Source organism: Callithrix jacchus, chromosome 9 (genome assembly GCF_049354715.1).
Source record: "Callithrix jacchus isolate 240 chromosome 9, calJac240_pri, whole genome shotgun sequence".
Classification (NCBI taxonomy): domain Eukaryota; kingdom Metazoa; phylum Chordata; class Mammalia; order Primates; family Cebidae; genus Callithrix; species Callithrix jacchus.
In genome coordinates, this window is record NC_133510.1 from 135213464 (window position 1) to 135239076 (window position 25613).

Sequence of the window (25613 nt, forward strand, 5' to 3'; positions counted from 1 at the left end):
GTAGTGTTTCTTTCCCCCAGCCTAGTCTCAGGTTGTCTTGCCTCTCTGGCCTCTTGAATCCGGGCTGGTTTCTCAGTCTTTCATGACCTTGGCTTTGGCCTTGACCTGGGCCTTGAAGAGTGTAGACGAGTTATTTTGTACAGTGTCCTTTGATGTAGGATTGTCTGATGTTTTCTTGTGTCATGTTTGGATCGTGTGTTTCTAAGAAGAATGCTGTGGAAGTAACGATATGTCTGTTTCAATGTGTTTTATCAGAAGGCCGTGCTGTCACTTTGTCCCATAACTAGTAATGTTAACTTTGACCGCTTCATTAAGGTGGTTTCTACTAGGTCTGTCAGTGGAAATTTCTTTATTTTTCCTTTTGTAAATGATGGGTCATTTATGGGAAGATACTTTGAGAGTATGAACATCCTGGATCTCATGAAACTTTTGCCCACTAGTTCTAGCATCTATTGATGAGTCTTGCCTGAATCAGCTGTTACTATAAAGAATCCATGATGGGTTTTCTAACTCCATCATTCCATCTACATTTGTTAGAATCAGCAGGCTGTAATGTGTCACTGTCAGTATTTGCTTATGTTTGTTTAAACTTACTTAATTTGCATTCAGTAAAACGCACTGTTTTTAGTCTATACATGTGGATTTTGACGACTCCATTGAGTTGTGTAACCACCACACAGAACAGTTCCCATCAGCTCCCATCACGTTCCCTCATCAACCCTTTGAGCCTCCTTTGACCTTTGTTCTCCATCTCTAATGGTTTTGCCTTTTCTAGAATGAGTATCAAGGGAATCCTCGTCTCGGTTGCTTTTCAGTCTGGCTTTTTTCACTTAAGATAATGCATTTTGGATTCATCTACTTTATTTGCCATTAATTTGTTCTTTTTATTGCTGAGTGCTATTCCATTGTGTGAATGTGCCCGAGTTTGTTTATTCATTCACCTGTTGAAGAATATTTGGCTTGTTTCCAGTTTTTAGAATTTAGGAATAAAAGCTGTCATAAATAACACGTACAGCAGTTTATCGTGTCAACATAGGCATTCATTTCATTTGGGTAAATGCCTAGGAGTCAAGGAGTCTCTCTGAAACTATTCTCCTTTGGGCGGACTGCCTGATTTAAAAACAAACAAAAACCTAGGGGTCAGATTTCTGGGTATGTTGAACTTGATTAAGAAACTGGCTGGGTGTAGTGGCACACACCTGAAATCCAGGTACTTTGGGAAGCCGAGGTGGGAGGATTGCTTAAGGCCAGAAATTTAAGACCAGCCTGGGCCAGGCACTGTGGCTCACGCCTATAATCCCAACACTTTGGGAGGCCAAGGTGGGAGGATCACTTGAGGCCAGGAATTTAAGACCCACTTGGCCTGGGTGTGATGGGTCATGCCTGTAGTCCCAGCACTCTGGGAGGCTGAGGCAGGTGGATTACCTGGTCAGGAGGTAGAGACCAGCCTGGGTAACATGGTGAAACGCTATCTCTCCTAAAAATCAACTGGGCCTGGTGGCACATGCCTGTAATTCCAGCTTCTTAGGAGGCACGAGAATTGCTTGAATCCAGGAGGTGGAGGTTGCAGTGAGCTGAGATAGCGCCACTGCATTGCAGCCTGGGCCACAGAGTGAAACCCTATCTCAAAAAAAAAAAAAAAAAAAAAACCACCCTGGGCAACACAGTGGGACCCTGTCTCTACTAAAAAGAAAAAGATTAGGCTGGGCATGGTGGCTCACACCTATAATCCCAGCGCTTTTGGAGGCTGAGACAGGCAGATACTTTAGCTCAGGAGTTTGAGACCAGCCTGGCCAACATGGTGATACCCTGTCTCTACTAAAAATACAAAAATATGCTGGGCGCGGTGGCTCACGCCTGTAATCCCAGCACTTTGGGAGGCCGAGGCAGGTGGATCACGAGGTCAACAGATGAGACCATCCTGGTCAACATGGTGAAACCCCGTTTCTACTAAAAATACAAAAAATTAGCTGGGCATGGTGGTGCGTGCCTGTAATCCCAGCTACTCAGGAGGCTGAGGCAGGAGAATTGCCTGAACCCAGGAGGCGGAGGTTGCGGTGAGCCGAGATCACGCCATTGCACTCCAGCCTGGGTAACAAGAGTGAAACTCCATCTCAAAAAAAAAAAAAAAAAGTTCCTCATGTGATATGGACATGTGTTTTGTCAGCTACATGATTTGCAAATATTTTTTCCTGTCTTTAGCTTGTCTTTCTCTTCTCTTAACAGCATCTTTTCCAGAGCAGAAGTTTTAAATTTTGTAGGAGTACAATTTACCACGTTTTTCTTTTATGGATTTGCTTTCGATGCCATATCTATCAACTCTGCTCCATCCAGGGCCAGAAAGATGTTCTCTTATGTTTTCTTCTAGAAGGTTTATAGTTTTACTTTTGGACCTATGATTTATTGTGAGTAATGTTTTGTGTAACATGGCAAACATCAGAATAGTCATTTGCATGTGAATATTCACTTGTTTCAGGACCATTTCCTAAAAAGAGTACGTTACGTTACGTATGTTGAGTTGACTTGCATTTCTGCCAGAGATTAGTTGACCCTATTGGTATGGTTCTGTTTCTGGATTCTCTCATTTTCCCTTCTCTTTATGTGTTTTTCTCTCTGCCAGTGCCACACTATTGTGATTACTATAGTTTTATATAAGTTTTGACGTCAAGTAGTGTGAGTTTTCCAAGTTTGTTCTTTTTCTTTTTTTTCCACTTTTTAAAAATTGTACTTTAGGTTCTGGGGTACATGTGCAGATCATGCAGGGTTGTTGCGTAGGTACTTATGTGGCAAGGGGGTTTGCTGCCTCCATTCCCCCCATCACCTATATCTGGCATTTCTCCCCATGTTATCCCTCCCCAACCACCACCCCGCCCCAGCTGTCCCTTCCCAGGCCCCCCATGTGTGATGCTCCGCTCCCCGTGTCCATGTGTTCTCATTGTTCAACCCCCACCTATAACATGTGATGTTTGATTTTCTGTTCTTGTGTCAGTTTGCTGAAAATGATGGTTTCCAGATTCATCCATGTCCCTCCAAAGGATACAAACTCATCATTTTTTATGGCTGTATACTATTCCATGGTGTATATGTGCCACATTTTCCTTGTCCAGTCTATCACTGATGGGCATTTGGGTTGGTTCCCGGTCTTTGCTATTGTAAACAGTGCCACAATGAACATAGGTGTGCATATGTTTTTATTATAGAAGGATTTATAATCCTCTGGGTATTTACGCAGTGATGGGATTGCTGGGTCAAATGGAATTTCTATTTCTAAGGCCTTGAGGAATCACCACACTGTCTTCCACAATGGCTGAGCTAATTTACACTCCCACCAGCAGTGTAAAAGTGTTCCTCTTTCTCCACATCCTCTCCAGCATCTGTTGTCTCCAGATTTTTTAATGATCGCCATTCTAACTGGCATGAGATGGTGTCTCAGTGTGGTTTTGATTTGCATCTCTCTAATGACCAGTGATGATGTCATTCTGGTTCCTTTTTCATTTTGTACAAATTTTAGAATCAACTTGTTGATACCTACAAAACATCCTGCTGGGATTTTGACTAGAGTTGTGTTGAGTCTATTGACCTGTTTGGGGAGGAGTGATATCTTAACAATATGCGTCTGCTTCAAGGCTTAGCTTTAAAACAGCAACAGCAACAGCAAGACGAAAACAGTATGAGTCTTCCAGTCCATGGAGACGGTCCCTCTCTCCATTTATTTCAGTGTTCTCTGATTTCTTTTGTCAGTGTTTTGTAACTTTGGGCATACTAATTCTACATATATTTTGTTAGATATATACCTCAGTATTCCAATTTTGGGGGGTTTTATACATAGTACTTAAAAAAATTTCCAGCTGTTTATTGGAAGTAGATTGTAGGGCACGTTGGGAGCCAGATGTAAGGCTGAGTGCCCTGCAGGGTCGTGGGGTGTCCCTTATGCTGTGCTGAGGTGCAGGATCCGAGAAATAAAGAGACAGGCCACGGAAGTATAAAGAAAACGCAGCTGGGTTCAGGGGGCCACGCCACCTATGAGGGAGTCAGGCGAGGCCCCGAATGTCCAGAAGCATGAGTATTTGTTGTGTATAGGTTGGGGGCAGGGCAGTGAGTGAAGTCATCTTTAAGGATAGTGATAGGGTCATGAGCAATAAAACATGGGGTCTGCCCTCATTAGGTCACCTAGGCCAGGAGGTGGACAGTGTGCAGCAAGGGGCCTGTTCCCACGAAGGCAAGGGCCGTGTGCAGTAAGGGGTCCACCCCCACTAGGTCATTGAGGCAAGGGCCGTGTGCAGCAAGGGGTCCACCCCCATTAGGTCATTGAGGCAAGGGCCGTGTGCAGTAAGGGGTCCACCCCCATTTGGTCACTGAGGCTTGAAGGTGGACCATGTGCAGTGAAGAAGGTACACTGTGGGATACCTCTATCTATGGGAAACCACTTCTAAGATTTATGGGGGGGATGCTTTAAGTCACACAGCAGTGACAGAGCTGTCAGGGTTACCGCCACCTGCTGGTTCTATAGGAAGATGCTTTTCGAGCAGCACAGTAGCAAGAGCTGATAGAGTTCACAGTCACCAAGGTGGATTGCCGGTCTGAGGGCGGCCTTCCACAGGAACTGGAGCAAGGTCCTACAACTCCTGTATCAGGAGGAGAGGCTCTCGCCCCAAGCCCGCCATACAGCGGGTGTCTTTACGATACTGAACGCTGCCGCCTGGGCCATGGATTCCTGTCCTGGTATAACTGTTTTCCCTTAAATCATGCTCTGCACCGTGTCTGCTCTAGGCATTCCTCCGACTATAAGCTGCTTATTCCTTAATTCATGCTCTGCACTGTGTCCACTCTAGGCATTCCTCCGATTATGAACCAAGATATAATTATAGGTATATATGTAGGGAAATATCTTTAGGCACTCATACTATGAACTGTTATATGATTACATATAGAGGATTCTATAAAGGGATTCGTCAAGCCCTATTTCTATAAACTAATATATGATTATGTAAAGGATTATATAAAAGGAAATCGCTGAGTGGTAACACTATGAAGTGAGATATTCCTCAAGCCCTAACTGTGCCAGGGTTCTGCCTAGCTCTCATTCCTCGGTGCCCATAGGGGGGTTACTTATAGTAGATATACAGTTGATTATTTGAACCTACATTCTGCAACCTTGCTAAACTCATTTATTAGTTTTAGGACCTTTTTTGTAGATCCCATGGGATTCTCTACATAGAGAACCTGTCTGCATATAGAGCAGGATTTTTTTTCTTTTTCAATCTGTATTTCCTTTTTTTTTTTTTTAATTTTTAATTTAAATTTTTATTTTTTTAGAGATGGGTTTTCACCATCTTGGCCAGGATGGTCTTGATCTCCTGACCTCGTGATCCATCCACCTCGGCCTCCCAATGTGCTGGCATTACAGGCGTGAGCCACCACGCCCGGCCTCAATCTGTATTCCTTTTCTTTTTATTGCATTGGCAAGGACGTTCAGTATGATCTTTGCAATCTTAGGGCAAAAGCATGTAGTCTTTCACCGTTAAGATGTTAACTGTAGATTTTGCAGATGTTCTTTATCAAGATAAGAAAATTTCGTTTTACTCCTAGTATATCATGAATAGATGTTGAATTTTGTCAGATACATCTGTTTACAATGATACGTGGTTTTTCTTTAGTTTGTAAAAATGGTAAATTGCATTAAATTGAGGCATGCTTTAAAAGCAGAACACACAGATCTTCAGTGTCAGCAGTTTGCATAGTTTTGACAAATGCATACACCCGTGCAACCCACACAGTGGTCACTGTTTCCATTCCTATCACTCCATGAAGTTGCCTGATGCTCCTTGCCAGTCATTTGCTGCCCAGCCCCCCTACGGTGGTTTTGTTATTATTTATTTTGATGCTGTGGTTATTTGTGATTCACCTATTGTTGCCTTTTCAGTCTGGCTCTAGTCTACTTTCAACGTACCTCTCTTACTTTCTGAGTTCTTCTTTATTTTCCGGCACAAGCTGTTTAAGGTTCATCTTGTATATTTTTTGATCTAGCCCTGGAATCAGTCATTTCAACAAAGAGCCTGGTTCCTTTCAGTGGGGAATAATAATTTGATTCTGCTGTTTAGGTACTCGTTGTAATGAGTTTGATGCAGTTGAAGGTAACTCTTGGCTGGGTGGGATGGCTCACACCTGTAATCCCAGCACTTTGGGAGGCTGAGGCGGGCAGATCACCTGAAGTCAGGAGTTTAAGACCAGTCCAGCCAACATGGTGAAACCCTGTCTCTACTAAAAATACAAGAATTGCTTGAATTCGGGAGGCAGAGGTTGCAGTGAGCTGAGATTGTGCCACTGCACCCCCCTGGTGACCGAGCAAAATTCTATCTCCCCGACTCCCTGAAAAAAAGAAGATAACTTTTGAGTTGGAGATTATCAGAAAATTTGTTAATGGGGCAACTTTACTGCTAATGCCTGGAGGAATATAACATATTAATGCATTTGGAGACCACACTGATAAATACCTACATTAGAAGAGTAGGACAATAGGCCAGGCGTGCCCATAAACACATGAAAAAGAGACGCAGTCTTTACGGTACAAGTTAAACTGTTTAGACTCTGTTAGACTCACCGGATTGCCAGAAGTTAAACTGAGAGACTCCGTTGATCCAGAACTCATCCGCTTTTGATGAGAGTGGAGCTTGATCTAGTGACTTCGAAATGTTTTGCATTATCTGAAAAAGGTGAGCAGAGAGCATACTCTAAAGAGACTCTTGTATTTGTGCACCGGAAACACATGTGCAGTAATGTTCCTAGCAGCACTGGGTTTGGCAGCCCCGGGTTGGAAAGAACCAGATTGTCCACTGGGTGCAGAATGAATGGGATGTGCAAATTCCTGGAAGGGTGCTAACAGAGCACTCAGTGTACCAAGACCCTCCATTGTGCGTGCGCATGGGTGTGCGTGTAAGCAGGAGCAGAGATGGTGTAGACACATACCCATGGATGCTGACACTGTAAGGAAACACTTTATTTTTAGGTTTATTGCGGTATAATTGGCAAATTCAGTGTTATATAAAATGTTTGGTGTTTTGATGTAAGGATAGTGAGGTGATTACCACAATCAAATTAATTAAATTACCCTTTTTTTGTTTTGCTTTGGTGAGAATGGTTAAGATCTACTCTTTTAGCAAATTCCAAGTATATAGTGCAATATTGTCATCTATAGGCTGTGTGCTACGGCTCATACCTGCAGTCCCATATGAGAGGCCGAGCTGGGAGGGTCGCTTGAGACCACATGTTCAAAACCAGCCTGCAGACACCATCTCTACAAAAACATTAAAAAATTAACCAGGTGTGGCATGTGCCCATAGTCCCAGCTATTCATTCAGAAAGCTGAGGCAGGAAGATTGCTTGAGCTCAGGAGGTTGAGGCTGCAGTGAGCTGTGATTGTGCCACTACACTCCAGGCTGGGCTGTAGAGCAAGACCATCTCTAAAAACAAAATTCCACATATAAGTGATGCTCTACAGCATTTGTCTTTCTCTGTCTTATTTCAGTTAGCATCATGCCTTCTAGGTTCATTCGTGTTGTCATAAATGGCAGGACTTCCTTACTTTTTATACCGAATGGTGTTCCATTGTGTATATGTATCTTTTCATCTGTTGATGGTTACTTAGGTTGTTTTCAGATCGTGGCTGTTGTGAACACGTGGAGGAGTGCAGATATCTCTTTGAGATGCTGATTTCCTTTCCTTTGGATATGTACCCAGAAGTGGGATTGCTGGATCACATGTTCATTCTATTTTTAATATTTTGAGGAACCTCCATACTGATTTCCATAATGGCTGTAGTAATTTACATTCCTACTAGCAGTGCACAGGGTTCTTTTTTTATTATTTTTAAATTTCCCATTCACCGAATACACTTACGGGTTCTTTAGGGAGATGTTTAACATAGAGTTTGCGTAGTAAGTACCTTGGTGGGAAGGGAGTGTATGGAGTTTTTAAGGGATAGGTAAATTTTTCTTTTTTTCTTTTCGTCCTCCAGTATAATCTCAAGAGCCAACATTTTTATGTCTTAATGCATGTGATGAGTATGTGGGGATTGCTTTATTATTACTGCTTTAAATTGTATGTATGTATTTTTCCATTTTCCTCCTCAACATTGTATTATGAACATTTTCAAACAAGTTGAATGGATTGTTTAGTTTCAATTAATTTTACTATGCTTTGAGAGCCTTATGTATATTTTATAATTTCTTTTGTATGTGTGATATATTTCCTAATCAAAAATGATGAGACCGAAAGGTGAAAACCAAGCAGCCTCCATTTTGAGTTACAGACTTTTGAAGCAAATAACAGTGGATAGCTAGCTAAGAAAATAGAAAAGAGTTTAAAGTGAAAAACATCCTTTTCTTTGGAAAAAAAATTCAGCATGAGTTTTATTACTTATAGCCAATTGTATAATTTTTATTTTGACTACTGAAACTCTGGCAATAAATTCAGAATTCTTTATTTTATTTTATTTTTTATTATTTATTTGTTTATTTTTTAAAGGCAAGCCTTGGAACAAAATTCAGAATTCTTTATTACATATGTACTAATTTCTGTTTCCAAAAGATTTTTAGGTAATATCGAGTGCAGAGATGTTACATATAAAATACAGACAGATACACATTTGTAAAAAGATAAAAAGAACCATTCTAAATAGAAATTTTTCATCATTTTTGTATTAGAGAAAATAAATTCCCATAATTTCATCATCCTAACACAATGATTTTTTTTTTTTTTTTTTTTTGAGACAGAATCTCACTCTGTTGCCCAGGCTGGAGTGCAGTGGGACAATCTTGGCTCGCTACAGCCTCTGCCTCCCGGGCTCGAGGGATTCTCCTATTTCAGCCCCTTGAGTAGCTGGGATTACAGGCACCTGCCACCACACCCAGCTAATTGTTTTATTTTTATTAGAGACAGGGTTTCCCCATCTTGGCTAGGCAGGTCTTGAACTCCTGACCTCAAGTGATCGACCTGCCTTGGCCTTTCAGAGTGCTTGGATTACAGATGTGAGCCACCACGCCTGGCTGATTTTTTAATGTTAGGTCGCATATATACCAGTTGAAATAAGCGAATTTATATTTTTTGATTTGTTATTTCATTTAACAAATAATTATTTTTGTTGTATTCACTTCTAATCATTCTCATTTTAACAGCTGTCACTGCTTCATTGTTTTGAGGACCTGTAATTCATTTCACCATTTTTCTAATTTTAGGTTATGTCTGTTCTGTTTAGAGAAACTCTTAGGAGTGACACTAGTGAATCAGAAGAGTGTAAGTCTCTTCCTGATACCCACCATATATTCACTTTGTGTTTAGCTAAAAGTGCTGCTAGATTGTGGCCCCAGTTTTATTATGTCTTTGCAAGCCCTGTTAACCATTCTAAAAAGAGTTTAAACTTTGGGAGGCTAGAGCCGGTGGATCACTTGAGGCCAGGAGTTTGAGACCAGCTTGACCAACGTGGTGAAATCCCGTCTCTACTAAAAATACAGAAAATTAGCCAGGCATGGTGGCACGTGCCCGTAGTCTCAGCTACTGGAGAGGTTGAGGCAGGAGACTTGCTTGAACCCGGGAGGTGGAGGTTGCAGTGAGCTGAGATTGCGCCATTGCACTCCGGCCTGGGCGACAGAACAAGACTCTGTCTCAAAAAAAAAAAAAGTTAAAGACAGAGTTTCAGGATGAATTTTATTATTTGCAGCCAGCTGCAGGATTTTTATAATACTAATCTATGCCAGTATGCCAGTTAAACTCCGGAAGTAAATCCAGAGTACTCAGCGTTGCACGTATTTCTCTGTTTTCTGAAGGTTTTGTGGTGGTGTTGAGTGGAATGATAGTATACAAAGTAGTACTAATATCATGCTTATTTATGTCTTATGAAACCCTCCTGATTAGAGCATTTTCTTCAGTTATTAGAATGTTAGAAAAAATGAGTAATTATTTATGGTTTTGTGATCCTAACCCAACGTTGTTTCTGTTACATTTGTGTTCATATTTTTATGTGTATGGTTAAAAGTTTATAGGGGCCACCACAGTGGCTCAGGGCTGTAGTCCAGCACTTTGGGAGGACCGAGGCAGGGAGATTACTTGAGCCCAAGAATTCAAGACCATTCTGGGCAACAGAGCGAGACCCTGTCTCAATAGAAAAAAAGTGTATAGGTATAAAGTGGAATCTTGTTTTAATAATATACATACTTTCAAAAAAGAAAGCATGAATTTTCTTTTGTTTGTGCTTCCTCAGATCCTTATCCAAGGTTAAGCCTGGGGAGACTTGCTTTAGAAGCGTGAATTAAGAGAGACCTCAGTTCACCTACTCTTCTTCACTTAAAAGTATTACCGTTTTTGGGCTAGACGTGGTGGCTTGTGCTTGTAATACCAGCACTTTGGGAGGCTGAGGCGGGTAGATCATGAGGTCAGGGGTTCAAGACCAGCCTGACCAACATGGTGAAACACCATCTCAACTAAAAATACAAAAATTAGTCAGGCGTGGTGGTGCGTGCCTGTAATTCCAGCTACTCAAGAGGCTGAGGCAGGAGAATCTTTTGAATTTGAGAGGCAGAGGTTGCAGTGAGCTGAGATCATACCACTGCACTCCAGCCTGGGTGACAGAGTGAGCCTTGTCTCAAAAGAAAAGAAAATACTACCATTTTTTCCCCCTAGAGACAGGGTCTCATTCTGTTGCCCAGGCTGGAGTGCAGTGGCACCATCATAGCTCACTGTAACCTTGAGTTCCTGGGCTCAAGCCATCCTCCTACCTTGGCCTCCCAGGTAGCTAGAACTACAGGTGCACATCACCATGCCTGGCTAATTTTTTATGTTTTGTAGAGGTGGGGTTGTGCTATATTGCCTGGACTAGTCTTGATTTTTCTGGCCTCTGGTGATCCTCTTGTCTTGGTCTCCCAAAGTGCTGGGGTTACAGATGTGACCCACTGTGCCTGGCCAAGCATGACCTTTTTAGGTACTCATTGTCTGCTTCCTTGACTCCATTCTGTCTTTTCAGTGACTGGGCACCGAGTCTTAAGTTTATACTTTCTTATCTCTTTTCTTTTTGATGCAGAGTCTTGTTCGGTCACCTGCGTGGGAGTGCAGTGTGGGAATGTGGCTCAGTGCAGCCTCGACCTAGTGGGCTCAAGGGAACCACCTGGTTCAGCCTCCTGAGCCTCTTCATGTACCACCATGCCCAACTCATTTTTGTTTTTTTGAGATGGAGTCTTGCTCTGTCGCCCAGGCTGGAGTGCAGTGGCGCCATCTCTGCTCACTGCAGCCTCTGCCTCCTGGATTCCAGCGATTCTCCTGCCTCAGACTCCTGGATAGCTGGTATTATAGGTGCATGCCACCACACTCAGCTAATTTTTGTGTTTTTAGTAAAGGCCAGGTTTTACCATGTCGGCCATGCTGGTCTCGAATTCCTGACCTCAGGCGATCCGCTTGCCTCGGCCTCCAAAAGCGCCTGGCCAATATTTTGACTTTTTTGTATAAATGAAGGTCTCACTTTGTTGCCCAGGCTAGTTTTGAACTCTTGGGCTCAAGCAGTTCTCCAGCCTCAGCCTCCCAAAGTGCTGGAATTATAGGCATGAGCCACCGCACCTGGCTTTATAGTTCATTTGTTTGTTTTTTAAATCCGGTAGAAATTTTCCTCCTGGTAGCTGCCAGCTATTGCTGGTCGATTTCTCCCTTCAGAATACCCTAAGTCGATCCTTTTTGCGGCAGATGTTTTGTGAGCTTTCTCCCACTGTTTTTGCCTGGTGTCATTTACAGGCTCCCTGTAGGTTAAAATAGGTCTTCCATGGATAAGCTCTGTTTTGGTGTTGTCTCTCCTAAATGGACACCCAAAATTAAATTTCCTTCAGAGTATTTTTTCTTTGTGGGAATTTCTCTTTTTTAAAGAATTGTTATAATGGTTTTTGATCAAAACAAGGTCGTATTTTAAAGACGAGTATCTTTACCAATAATACCTTCATGGAGACAGAATAAGATCAAACTAAAAATCATTCTGAAAACCACGGCTGAGTATCTGCCATGCCCGGAAGAGTTCCTGTGTCTTCTCTAGCGGGGCAGTGAGACCTGTGCGTCCTGGGTCCTCTGGGAAACAGCCTGAGTGTCAGCCGCAGCTAGGAGCAGTCAAGAGAGCACACAGTCCTCCCTGCCAGTGCATCTGGAACAGTGTCTCATTTTAATGAAGTCCATTGTATCTGTGTTTTCATGTAGATATCCAGTTTTCTAGCACCGTTTGTTGAAAAGACTTTTCTGTTTTCCGTTGGAGGCTTGGGAGGCTCTGGAACATTGTGTGAGTCTGATTCTTGGTGCGCGGCTCAGTTCTTTTTATCTGTGTGTTGTTCCTCATGCCAGCATGGCACCGCATGGCACCGCACTGCACTGTCCTGGTTCTTGGAGTCTTGGCTGTGTCCTAATGTCAGGTCCTTCACTTGGTTCTTCCCTCTCAAGAAGCTGTTTTCAGGCTCATTGATTTTTTAACTCTTTTTTTTTTTTTTTGAGATCAGGTCTTACTCTGTCACCCAGGCTGGAGTGCAGTGGCACTGTCTTGGCTCACTGCAGCCTCAACCTCCAGGGCTGAAGTGGTCCTCCCATCCCAGCCTCCCAAGTAGCTAGGAGTACGGGGATATGCCACCACACCAGCTAATTTTTGTATTTTTGTAGAGATGAGGTTTCGCCATGTTGGTCAGACTAATCTTAAACTCCCGAGCTCAAGTGATCTGTGCACCTTGGCCTCCCAAAAATGCTGGGAATACAGGCATCAGTCATTGCACCTGGTCAATTTAATTTTTTTTTTAATTTGGAGACGAGGTCTCACTGTATTGCCCAGGCTGGTCTTGAACTCCTGACCTCCCAAAGTGCCGGGATTACAGGTGTGAGCCAGTGCGCCCCACCTGATTTTTAACATCTCCACACGGATGTTACACCTATCCAATGAATTTTTAAATTTCAGATGTTGTGTTTTTCTCTTCTACAATCTCCATTTGGCTCTCTATTTTAATAGTTTGTTTTTTTGTCAAGATTTTTTTTGTTCTTTATTGTAGTATATATTTTTTATGTCCTTAGGCATGCATATATGTATATATATTTTTTTGAGTTGGAGTCTTGCTCTATCACCAGGCTGGAGCCCAGTGACGCAATCTCGGCTCACTGCAACCTCTGCCTCCCAGGTTCAAGCAATTTTTCCGACTCAGCCTCCTGAGTAGCTGGGACTACAGGTTCACGCCACCACGTCCGGCTAATTTTTGTGTTTTTAGTAAGAGACGGGGTTTCACCATGTTGGCCAGGATGGTCTCGATCTCTTGACCTTGTAATCCGCCCACCTCGGCCTCCCAAAGTGTTGGGATTACAGACGTGAGCCACTGCACCCGGTGTCTTTGGGCATACGTATTAATGTCACTTTAAGATTCTTTTTTCTTTTTCTGGTTTATTTTTATTTATTTATTTTTTTAGAAAGAAAGAAAAGGAGTGAAGAAGAGGAAGAAAGAGGAAGAAAAAGAGGGAGAGAGAAGGGAATGTAGCTTTATTCACTCTAAGATCCTTGCAGCCAGACGTGGTGGCTCACACCTGTAATCCCTGCACTTGGGGAAGCTGAGGCGGGTGGATCACGAGGTCAGATTGAGACCAGCCTGACCAACATGGTGAAACCCCATCTCTGCTAAAAATACTAAAGTTATCTAGGCATGGTGGCGCACACCTGTATTCCCAGCCGCTCGGGAGGCTGAGGCAGGGGAACTGCTTGAATCCAGGAGGCGGAGATCGCAGTAAGCTGAGATTGCGCCACTGCACTACAGCCTGGGCAACAGTGCAAGATTCTGTCTCAAAAAAAAAAAAAAAAAAGATTCTCACCTGCTTATTCTAGTACGTGGGTCATCTTGAGGTTGCTTTCTGAGTATGGCTCTTGTATTTTGGAGTAATTTTGTAATTTTGAGTTGGATTTTGGACAGTTGAGCATGGCATGCAGAAACCCTGGGTTCTGTTACATTCTTCTGAAAAGTATTGATTTGTTTTAACACTTAATTTACTTGATTGAATTAAAACTACACACACTGGCCAGGCACAGTGATTCACGCCTGTAATCCCAACACTTTGGGAGGCTGAGGCAGGTAGATGCCAATGTCAGGAGTTCAAGACCAGCCTGGACAATATGGTGAAATCCCATCTGTCCTAAAAATACACAAATTTCCCAGGCGTGGTGGCGGGTGCCTGTAGTCCCAGCTGCTTTGGAGGCTGAGGCAGGAGAATCGCTTGAACTAGGGAGACAGGTTGCAGTGAGCCAACGTCACACCATTGCACTCCAGCCTGGGTGACAAAGTTAGACTCCATTTCTGAAAAAACAAACAAACTGCACACTCTTTCTCTTGGGCCTCTGCTTGGATTCTGGTTTCTGTGTGCATGGTTTAGGTGGAGGTGAGGGGAGAACTGGGGCCACACTCTTTCTCTTGGGCCTTTGCTTGGATTCTGGTTTCTGTGTGCATGGTTTAGGTGGAGGTGAGGGGAGAATTGGGGCCACACTCTTTGTCTTGGGCCTTTGCTTGGATTCTGGTTTCTGCGTGCATGGTTTAGGTAGAGGTTGCGGTGAATTGGGGCGTCCTTTTCCAGCTGTCTCCTGCTCTTTGTCGTCTTGTTCAAGCCAGTGAGACGATGTATGTGTTTGGGTTTGAGCTGTTCCATTGAGCACAGACTGGGCTGCCCTCGTGCCAAATGCCATGAAACTGGAAGCCTTGCTGTGTTTTGTTCTCTTCGTGCAGCTATCGTTTCCCTTCCTGTATCATCTGTTTTTTGTAGTCCATCTGGAGTTTATGGCTATTTGGATTTTGTTTGACCTGCTAGGAAGTACTTAGCCATTACTGGACACAGAGGCTTTTGTCAAATTCTTTTATTAAAAAATATTCTTTTTAAAAATTATATTAGTCATAAATGCTCATTATAGAACATTTGGAAAATATAGAAATGCACACACTCACAAATCATGTCTCCTGTGATGCTGCCCCAGAGGTGACCACTGCCAGGCCATTGTTTTCCAAAGCATTCTGTCCTTTCTTTCCTCCCTCTCTTTGTCTATCCCCTCTGTCCCTTTTGTCTGCTTTCCTTCCCCATCTTGGTTAAATGTAAGTGGCAGTGTCATCCTGCTGCATATGCTGTATTGTGGCAGATTTTCCTTTCAGTAACTCCTTTCCTAAGCTTTTTCCCGTGTGAGTAGTCAGCGGCATGGCTGGCGGTGGCTGTGTGGTGGCCCTTGTGTGCCAGTTGGTTCAGATAGCTCCCTCTCACTGAGTACTTTGTTCAGGTATCTGTGACTTTTACATTTAAAATGTAAAATATGTATGTTCACCAAGTAGAGTGAATATAATTGAGTGATTTAAGGAATAATTTAACAACTAGTGATTAAGTCCTTCCCATTTACTGTAACTTCAAGGGTGGCAACCAGATGGAAAAGAGCTAGCTAGGGTGAAGTTTGTGCTGGCCCAGAGTTGGCTAGTTTCTGTCTTTGTAAAATAACATGCCAACAGCTTCTTATGTAAACTTTTAAGAGCAGCTTTAGGTTCACAGCAGAATTAAGAGGAAGTAACAGATTGTTTACATCCCCCACGCTCCCCCCGACATGCACAGCCTCCCTTCTGTCTGTGTCACCCACCAGATGGTGCGTTTGTTGCACTTGGTGAACCTCCAGTGCCACGTCATTAGCATAGTACTATAGTCTCACTGCCCTAAAAACTTCCCACGCTCTGCCTGTTCACCTCCCCTCCGCCACTTTGCACCTGGCAACCACTCATCTTTTTGTTGTCTCTATAGTTTTGCGTTTTCCAAGACATCATAGAGTTAAGACCATGTAGCATGTCACCTTTTCAGATTGCCTTCTTTCATTTTATTATTTTTTTAAAAATGGGGTCTTGCTCTGTTGCCCAGGCTGGAAGGCAGAGTGCAGTACACAGTCCTAGATCACTGCAGCTTCAAACTCCTGGGCTCAAGTGATCCTCCTGCCTCAGATTCCTGAGTAGCTCGGACTGCAGGTGTGCACCACCATGTCTGACTACTGACTACTTTTTACATTTTCATTTTTTGTAGAGACAGGATCTCACTGTGTTACCCAGGCTGGTTTTGAACTCCTGGCCTCAAGTGATCCTCCCACCTCAGCCTCCCAAAGTGTTGGGATTACAGGCATAAGCCACCACGCCTAGTGATGGCTTCTTTCACTTTAAACGTTTTAAATAACATCTACTATTTCTATCTCTATATATCTCATATATTTATATATCAAGTAGGGTGCTAGCTATAAAAACATAATTTTAAAGATCCAAGTTGATTAGATAGTTATTAATTGGGGTTTTAATGTCATTTTTCGGTAGAGAGACAGTTTAAGCTTTTTATGGGTCAATGTTTTGGATGTGAGGCCGTGCTGGGCAGTGTGGCTGGTTGGGTCGGCTGAGCTTCGTCTCAGAACTGAAACGCATGTTTCCCAGCATTAGTCCTTTTGTTGTCATCCAATATGCAAAGCTAGTTAGGTTCCCAAGGATGGAGGTTTGCATTGATTTCAAATTCCATTTAAACCGGAGTAATACGTCTTGTTTCCTCTAGAGGTAAGTTAGAACTTTAAATTGTTTATTATACGTAAGTATACATTACAGATGTATATTTAAAGACATGGGGTAGATAACATTTCTGTTATTAAAAAGGAATGAGGTTGATGTTTGGGATAATTATGATAGTTTGAGTTTATTCTTCAGTGATCAAAATCTCATTTTTTCATCTTTTTTCCCAGCAGCAAGCTCTCGCAGGGAGCCTGGTAGCAGGGGCCGGAAGCACAGTAGAGGCGGACCTGTTTAAGAGGCAGCAGGCGATGCCCCCCGCAGGTGTGGCAGGTACGTCAGGGCACGGCTAGCGCGGCCCCAGGAACGCTCCCCTCTCCTCGGCTGTCGGGGTAGAGTTGCCATGAGTTTCTGAAGAGCAGTCGCTAACTTGGTTTCTTCCTACTTTGAGAATTAATTTTTCTTTTGGTGACTACGAGCTGAACAATGTTTATGTGGGTTTTCCCGTGTCCTGAAGTGAGGAGTTTTGCAGTTGAGTGGGTGTGTTCCATCTTGGTTTTCTGTGTGCATTCATAGGCTCTTGAGCCACCATGGTGCGATTCAACACCGAATCATCCGCTTTCTGAAGTTGTCATATTTTTTAAGCTGATTTTTTTTCAAATAATAAACAATATATTTTTGTGTGAAAGACTAAAACGTATATATGTTGTTATGTCTAAGACTGTTAACTGAAGACCCCATGTCTTCAGGTCATAACTCCTGTCTCAGTGGGATGGTTGGTTCTTTATCAGTCAGTTCCTTGTCAGTGTTCGTCTGTTACGGTGAACTGAGGACTGAGCATGTAGTCTTCTGGTTTTCCTACATGTTTGTCAGTCTGTCTGTCTGTCTGTCTGTCTGTCTGTCTGTCTGTCAGTCTGTCTGTCTGTCTGTCTGTCTGTCTGTCTGTCTGTCTATCTGTCTATCTATCTGTCTGTCTGTCAGTCTGTCTGTCTGTCTGTCTGTCTGTCTGTCTGTCATTTCTTGAGATAGGATCTGGCTCACCCAGGCTGGAATGCAGTGGCAACATCATGGCTCACTGCAGTGTCTACCTTCCAGGCTCGGGCGAATCTGATGCCCCAACCTCCTGAGTATCTGGTACTACAGGCACGTGCCACCATGCCCAGCTAATTTTTGTATTTTAGGTACAGTCAGTGTCCCACTATGTTGCCCAGGCTGGTCTTGAACTCCTGGGCTCAAGTGATCATCTCGCCTCAGCCTCCCAAACTGCTGGGATTGTAGGCATGAGCTACCATGCCCAACTGTTGGCCAGTATATCTAAAGGAAACACTCCTAGAGATGAAATTGCTGGATCAAAACACAGGTATAGTTAGCTGATGATGGTGCTCAGTTGCCCACCAAAAGGACAGGGCCAGCTTTCACTGCGGTCAGCAATTTCTGGTTCTTTCCCATCTTGATGACTTTGTTAGGTCTAAGTCTTTTAATCCTCATTGACGTGATGGGTGGAAAATCCGTCGTTTTGATGTGGGTTTCTTTAGCTTTGAGCACGCTGTGCAGCATCATTCCCCGTGTCTTGGGCGTTTGTGCGTCTGCCCCTCTGCCCCTCTGCCCGCTCTCCATGCTCTGCCCATCTCGTCCATCTGTTTGTGGCGCTTCTCATGTTCGTCTGCCTGTGGTTTCCAAGCGCTGAGCTAGTCTCTCTCTGTCCACCACACGTGTTGCAATGTTGCCTCTCAGGTTGTTGCTTGTCCTTGGGCCTTTTAATGATGCTTTTTCTTATTCGGCAACATTTTAATGAGAAATTATATTCATCAGCCTTTTCTTTTATGGCTTCTGGATTTTAGTTTGTGGTTAGAAAGGCCTCCCTGTTCAAAGATGATAAAAATACACGTGTTTTTCTCTACTATTTCTCTGGTTTTATTTTTACATCAAACTGCACCTTTTTTGAAAATTATTCTAGAGCAGCCTAAGAGGCCTCGCCTTGACGTGGGTCACCAAGGGGTAGTTTTCCAGCACCCGGGGGCGGATGCAGGCGTTCCTCTTCAGCAGCTAATGCCAACTGCACAAGGTAAGGCCCGGCAGCAGAGCCAGCTCCCAGCTAGGAGCAGTCAGTGCACTGCAGCTCCAGAAACCAGCACCAGACTCAAACTTGGGCAGTGGAGGTAGCGTGTTTGCAGTGGGTGCCTGAAATTGGGATCCTTCTGAGTCCCAATTGATACCATATCCAACCCCCCTGGAGACATGTTCTTGCCACACTAATGGGAGCCACATGTCACATTGTCATTGTGTCGTTCAACAGTTTTTACTCCTGTGTTTTTTCTAATTGCTGCTGTCGTGGGGGTGCCCTGTGGTGATCTGGTGCTTGTTTTGCTTGAAGCTGACTTGCAAAGGTCAAGTGCCTCTCTTTCCTTTTGTGTGTGCTCAGTTGTGGCCAACCTCGTGTGTGAGTGTGGCGGGTCTTGGACAAGCACCGGGGTGTCAGACATCTCCTTGTGACTCATTGGTAGAAGCTGCCACACTTGGGAATCAGTGCTCTTGGCGCTTTTCTTATTTTGCAGGAGGGATGCCCCCCACCCCACAGGCTGCACAGCTCACTGGACAGAGGCAGAGTCAGCAGCAGTACGACCCCTCCACAGGGCCTCCTGTGCAGAACGCCGCCAGCTTGCACACCCCACTGCCTCAGCTGCCCGGGAGGCTGCCCCCAGCTGGCGTTCCCACTGCAGCCCTCTCCTCTGCTCTGCAGTTTGCACAGCAGCCGCAAGGGGTGGAGACCCAGACACAGCTCCAAATCCCGGTGAAGACTCAGCAGCCCAGTGTTCCCATCCCTGCACCCCCCACCAGCCAGCTCCCCGTCCCTCCCTCACAGCCGGCACAGCTGGCCCTCCACGTTCCCACGTCTGGGAAGGCGCAGGTGCAGGCCTCTCAGCTTTCGTCCCTGCCACAGGTATGAGAAAAGATACAGGAAAAAAAAATGGTTTGCAAGATTGGCTGGCTGCCTGTGTGTTAGACGGGGTGTCACACCACACTGTCATTCGTGTATTTTCTCTTAGCAGCGCTTGCTCCCCTACTTTAGAACAGTTAGTTAATTCAGTACTCGCAATATAGTTTTATTTGGCTCTGCAATATTATCTTCATTAAAATAATGGAGAACTGGGCCGGGCATGCTGGCTCATGCCTATAATCCTAGCACTTTGGGAGGCTGAGACCGGTGGATCACCTGAGGTGGGGAGCTCGAGACCAGCCTGGCCATCATGGCGAAACCCCGTCTCTACTAAAAATACAAAAATTAGCCAGGTATGGTGGCACACGCCTGTAGTCCCAGCTACTTGGGAAGCTGAGGCAGGAGAATCTCTTGAACCCAAGGAGGGAGGTTGCAGTGAGCTGAGAGTGCACCATTGCAGTCTGGGTGACAGAGTGAGACTCCATCTCAAAAAAAATAGTAATAATAGAGAACTAGTATTATTGTCACTCTTAGTACCAGGGCCCTCTCCCTGCTCACCCATATGCTGTGCGAAGGGCATGGTGTCATTTATCTCTTTAATCTGCCCAGTAACTCTCAGGTAGGTGGCAGCGACCCATTCTACCAGTGTGGAGACAAGTACTCAGAGGTTCTGGGGCTGGCCGCAGGTTACATGGTGGTGAAGTTCCGGGTGGGGCTTGACCCTAGCTTCATGTGAGTGCAAAATCTCGACACAGACCACCCACTGGATATGCTGGGTGCCTGCTTTGCTGCTTTTGGGATGCTGTGTGCTCTGCAAACGTGTAACGCATTATGATCCACCTTGATACACATTTCAAGTAGTTAGATTGCCCCTCCTCCACTGATTAATTTTACCCAGGTACGTTTTTGGAATGTCCACAGTAAACTGGTTTCGGCTCCTAGGGAGCAGCGAAATGCCACAGCCTGCGTGCCAGCCGTCAACAGGGTACTGATGGGAGGCCGGGGAGGGTTCTCAGCCGCCTTAGTTCTCCATTATTTGAAGCACGTCAGGTTGTGGGGAGCCCACTGCAGAGAGTCTTCCCTTCCTTTCACCCTCTCCCTCACTAACAAAGGAATTTCCTATATAGGCTTTGAGTTCAGAGTTTTTGTTTGTGTTGAAACATGGTCTGGTTCTGTCACCCAGGCTGGAGTGCAGTGGCACGATCTCTGCTCACTGCAGCCTCTACCTCCTAGGCTTAGATTATCCTCCTGCCTCAGCCCCCTGAGTAGCTGGGACTGTAGGCGTACACCATGACACCTGGCTGATTTTTGTATTGTAGCAGAGACGGGATTGCGCCATGCTGCCCAGGCTACAAAATCAAGTTTTTTTTGAAACAGTTTTGCTTTCATTGCCTGTGCTAGAGTGCAGTGGTGCGGTGTCTGCTCACCGCAACCTCCGCCTCCCAGGTTCAAGCAATTTTCCTGCCCCAGCCTCTCAAGTAGCCAGGATTACAAAGCATGCGCCACCGTGCCTGGCGAATTTTGTATTTTTAGTAGAGACAGGGTTTCTCCATGTTGGTCAGGCTGGTCTCAAACTCCTGACTTTAGGTGATCCACCCTCCTTGGCCTCCCAAAGTGTTGGTATTACAGGAGTGAGCCACTGCACCCGGCCTGAGGGGGACTTTTTAACCCTTGCAGCTTGTCTGCCATGAGAGAAGCACCTTGAATTTGTTTTTTCTTCTTATTTTAAGAGACAGGGTCTTGCTCTGTTGCCCCTCACTCCAGCCTCAGCCTCCCAAGCTCAAGCAGTCCTGCCACCTCAGCCTCCCATGTAGCTGGATCAAAGGCACATGCCACCACACCTGGCTAATTTTTACATATTTTGTAGAGATGGGGTCTTTGTTGCCCAGTCTCATCTCAGACTCCTGGGCTCAAGCAGTCCTCCCACCTCAGCCTCCCAAAGTGTTGGGATTACAGGCATGAACCACTGGGCATGGCTTAAAGGTAGTTGATAACGAAAACTCCTATTAGGTTTTGGGTAAGTAGAAGGATTTTTTTTGTGTGGACACATTAATGTTGGGCTGTGGTTGCAATGTGCTTGGTTTGCTCACGTTGTTGTGGAGAGGAAGGTCTCTGGTACTGTGGGTGCTCTGGTGTTTGGCGCCGTGGCCTGTCCTGACATCTTGTCTTCACCTTGCTCCACTTGTGCTCTGCCTGTTAGACAGTGGTATCGACAAGGCTCCCTGTGGACCCTGCCCCACCCTGCCCACGGCCTCTTCCCACCTCCTCCTCTACCTCGTCCCTCGCACCTGTGAGTGGCTCTGGCCCAGGACCCTCCCCTGCTCGGTCCTCTCCAATAAACAGACCCTCCTCAGCAACCAACAAGGCACTGTCTCCAGTCACTTCCCGGACCCCAGGGGTGGCGGCGTCTGCCCCCTCCAAACCGCAGAGTCCCGCTCAGAATGCCACCTCGTCCCAAGACAGTTCTCAGGATACGCTGACAGAACAAATAACTCTGGTAAGCATGCTTAAGAAAGTTGTAAGATGTACTCCAGTTAGTGAAGTGCATTTGTTTTTCTTGCTTTTTGAGGTGGAGTTTCGCTCTTGCTGCCCAGGCTGGAATGCAGTGGTACTCTCTTGGCTCACTGCAACCTCTGCTTCCTGGGTTCAGGTGATTCTCCTGCCTCAACCTCCTGAGTAGCTGGGATTACAGGTGCCCACCACTACGCCTGGCTAATTTTTGTATTTTTAGTAGAGATGGGGTTTTGCCATGTTGGCCAGGATGGTCTTAATCTCTTGACCTCATGATCCACCTGCCTTGGCCTCCCAAAGTGCTGGGATTACAGGCGTGAGCCACCAGGCCCAGCCACACATTTGGTTTGGATTGTCAAGAATGTGTTAGCATGAAACTGAATGCCTGGTCAGTTCACCGTGGCTTGGGAAGTGCGGAGGCAAGTTGAAAACCAAGGGTTGGCCTTTCTGTTGGAAGCGGACTCGTGGAGAACGTCTGTTTCTTTGTGGGAAAGTCTGCAGTCTTGAGCTGCTTTCATAGGGGAGTAGATGAGGCATGGGAGAGCTTGACGTGTCGGGGTCAGGCTGAGAGGGACAGGCTTGAGCACTGGTGCCTTGCAGGCTGTGAGGCTCCTGAAGACCCTGCTCTGCAGCCCTGTCCTTGAGAGTCACTCCCTAGCCCTTAGCACTTACTTTGGGTTGGATGACTAAACGTTTATTTTGTTCAGCTGCATTAGGGGAATTAAAAGAAACGTGTATCCAAATAGAGTGTCACAAACCCCATGTTCCCCGTTATCTGATTTTGTCATAGTGGTCAGTATGCAGCTAGTCTCATTTCATCCATTCCACTCCCTTCCAGATTATTCAGAAGCAAATTGCAGGCATCATATGGTTTCCCTTGTAAATACTTGGGTAGAAGCATGAGGTTTTAAAGTTTTAGTCTGTTTTATGGGGATGGGACAGGATTAGTGCTCCAGCTTCTTCTAAGGCTCCTGGGAGGGTCACCTGCTCCTAGACCTCTTCTAGAACGGCTTTGACCTTTGTGTCCGAGTCTTACCTTTGATACTAAACGGGGACCTGAGCTCTCCTTCCTTAGTGCCTGACTGAGCCTCTTACATAGTAGGGCTTCAGATTGCTGGGGTCTGAGTTGGTGGGACACACTCATTACATGCCGACCCCAGATCCACCATGTATCACCCACAGGAGAACCAGGTGCATCAGCGCATTGCAGAGCTGAGGAAAGCAGGTCTGTGGTCCCAGAGGCGTCTGCCAAAGCTGCAGGAGGCCCCACGCCCCAAGTCCCACTGGGACTATCTGCTGGAGGAGATGCAATGGATGGCCACAGACTTTGCCCAGGAGAGGAGGTGGAAGGTGGCTGCTGCAAGGAAGGTGGGTTGACATGCATGCAGCTGCTGAGCTGTGCGCGTCGGCAGGGTTGGAGTTTGCAGTGCTCTAAATGATGGGCAGGACTGCAGACCCACTCTTTTTTGTTTTTTTCAGATAGGATCTTGCTCTGTTGCCCATGCTGGAATGCCCAGCTAATTTTTGTGTTTTTTTGTAGAGACAGGCTTTCGCCATTTTACCCAGGCTGGTCTTGACCTGGGCTTAAGCGATTGCTGGCCTTGGCCACCCAGAGCGCTGGGATTGCAGGCATGAGCCACCGTGCCCAGCAGACTAAGTCTAAAGGCCTTGACTTGTGAAGACTGTGAAGGATGCTTCTCTGTTGTTTGGAGAACTGTGCTGTATACTTGGTCTCTGACATGGTGTGTTCAGAGCCCAGCATGCATGGTTGGGATCAAGCCTGTGCTCCCCGACTGCAGCACTGCTGGGATTTAGCTTCCTTCTGTTGCCTGGCTTTGCCTGGCAGTTGGAGGTAGGTACCTCCAGTGCCACAGGTCCCGGCTGCTGCCTGGAGCTGTTCAGGAGCTGAGAGGCTGAGAGTTAGAAAGCGCTTGGTGCCAGTCGAGGGGCAGCAAGGGGCTGTTGCAGAGTTTCCTGCCTGCCCACACCGGCTCCTGCTCTTCCTCCTGGACTCCTGGTCTAGCTCTCTCTTTAGTTCCAGCTGAGAACTTATTTTCTCCTAACTGTTGCCAAAGCAGGTGCAGAGTCCTTGGGAGACTCTCTGAATGCCTTACTGCTGATACTAGAAAAGTAAGAACAAGTGGTGGATTTCTAGAAACCTCAGACCTCAGGGGGAAACAGCTGTACTTTCACTGTATGAAGAGCCACGGGCCTTCTTTCTCCTCCTTATCACCGTGTCTCGGCCTCTGTTTCTTGGGCCCTAGGCTCTTCGTTCATATTTTCTGTACTCTTGTTTTTTTAATTTAAAAATTTTTTTTTATAGCTACTCCATTTTTTTTTATAGATATTTTCTGTACTCTGAAGGCTGTGGGCCAGTCCTGTGTCCCCGGTCCTCTCTACTCCCTTCCCTGACTTGCATCCCCCACTGTCTTCCTGTGGGTCAGGCAGAGAAAAGCTGAGGCCAGAGGGTGAGAGCTGTGGGGTTCTGAGAGTGAAAGGTCTCATCAAAAGTCAGATGGACAGGACTTTCAGAACCCACACTCTCCCTACACCAGCCTTTCCCCAAAGAAGGGGATCCTGAACATGGTGGACACCAGGCTGGACAGGGCAGGAGGCTGCACACATAGACCTGGTCCGGACAGGGCGGGAGGCTGCACACATAGACCTGGGCTGGACAGGGTGGGAGGCTGCACACATAGACCTGGGCTGGACAGGGTGGGAGGCCGGACGTGTAGACGCCAGGTTGGACACGTAGACCTGGGCCGGACAGGGCGGGAGGCTGCACACATAGACCTGGGCCAGACAGGGCGGGAGGCTGCACACACAGACCTGAGCCAGACAGGGCGGGAGGCTGCACACACAGACCTGAGCCAGACAGGGCGGGAGGCTGCACACACAGACCTGGGCCAGACAGGGTGGGAGGCTGCACACACAGACCTGAGCCAGACAGGGCGGGAGGCTGCACACACAGACCTGAGCCAGACAGGGCGGGAGGCTGCACACACAGACCTGGGCCAGACAGGGCGGGAGGCTGCACACACAGACCTGGGCCAGACAGGGCGGGAGGCTGCACACACAGACCTGGGCCAGACAGGGCGGGAGGCTGCACACACAGACCTGGGCCAGACAGGGCGGGAGGCTGCACACACAGACCTGGGCCAGACAGGGCGGGAGGCTGCACACACAGACCTGGGCCAGACAGGGCGGGAGGCTGCACACACAGACCTGGGCCAGACAGGGCGGGAGGCTGCACACACAGACCTGGGCCAGACAGGGTGGGAGGCTGCACACACAGACCTGGGCCAGACAGGGCGGGAGGCTGCACACACAGACCTGGGCTGGACAGGGCGGGAGGCTGCACACATAGACCTGGGCCAGACAGGGCGGGAGGCTGCACACGTAGACCTGGGCCAGACAGGGCGGGAGGCCGGACGTGTAGACGCCAGGTTGGACACGTAGACCTGGGCTGGACAGGGCGGGAGGCCGGACATGTAGACGCCAGGCTGGGCATGTGGAGTCCAGGCTGGATGGGTTGGGGCTGGCTGACAGGCTGGAGTGAGAGCTCAGGTGGGGTTGACTGAGGAGCAGTACAGCATCTGTGGGGCACGGCCAGGGCCACTTCTCAG

General features: G+C 46.3%; 1 protein-coding gene across 41 annotated transcripts in view; it reads left to right on the forward strand.

Annotated features, from left to right (window-relative positions):
• Window positions 1-25613, forward strand: part of EP400 (E1A binding protein p400) — a 131327-nt gene that overhangs the window by 14706 nt on the left and 91008 nt on the right. For 20 of the 41 annotated variants that reach the window (XM_035258235.3, XM_035258238.3, XM_035258247.3 and 17 more), the window contains 5 exons: window positions 16772-16871; window positions 18496-18603; window positions 19094-19479; window positions 21677-21973; window positions 23170-23355. In XM_035258235.3, coding sequence (XP_035114126.1) covers window positions 16772-16871; window positions 18496-18603; window positions 19094-19479; window positions 21677-21973; window positions 23170-23355 — 1077 coding nt within the window. The remainder of the gene's footprint in view (window positions 1-16771; window positions 16872-18495; window positions 18604-19093; window positions 19480-21676; window positions 21974-23169; window positions 23356-25613) is intronic. The other 21 variants (XM_035258237.3, XM_035258251.3, XM_078337786.1 and 18 more) reach the window with 6 other exon arrangements.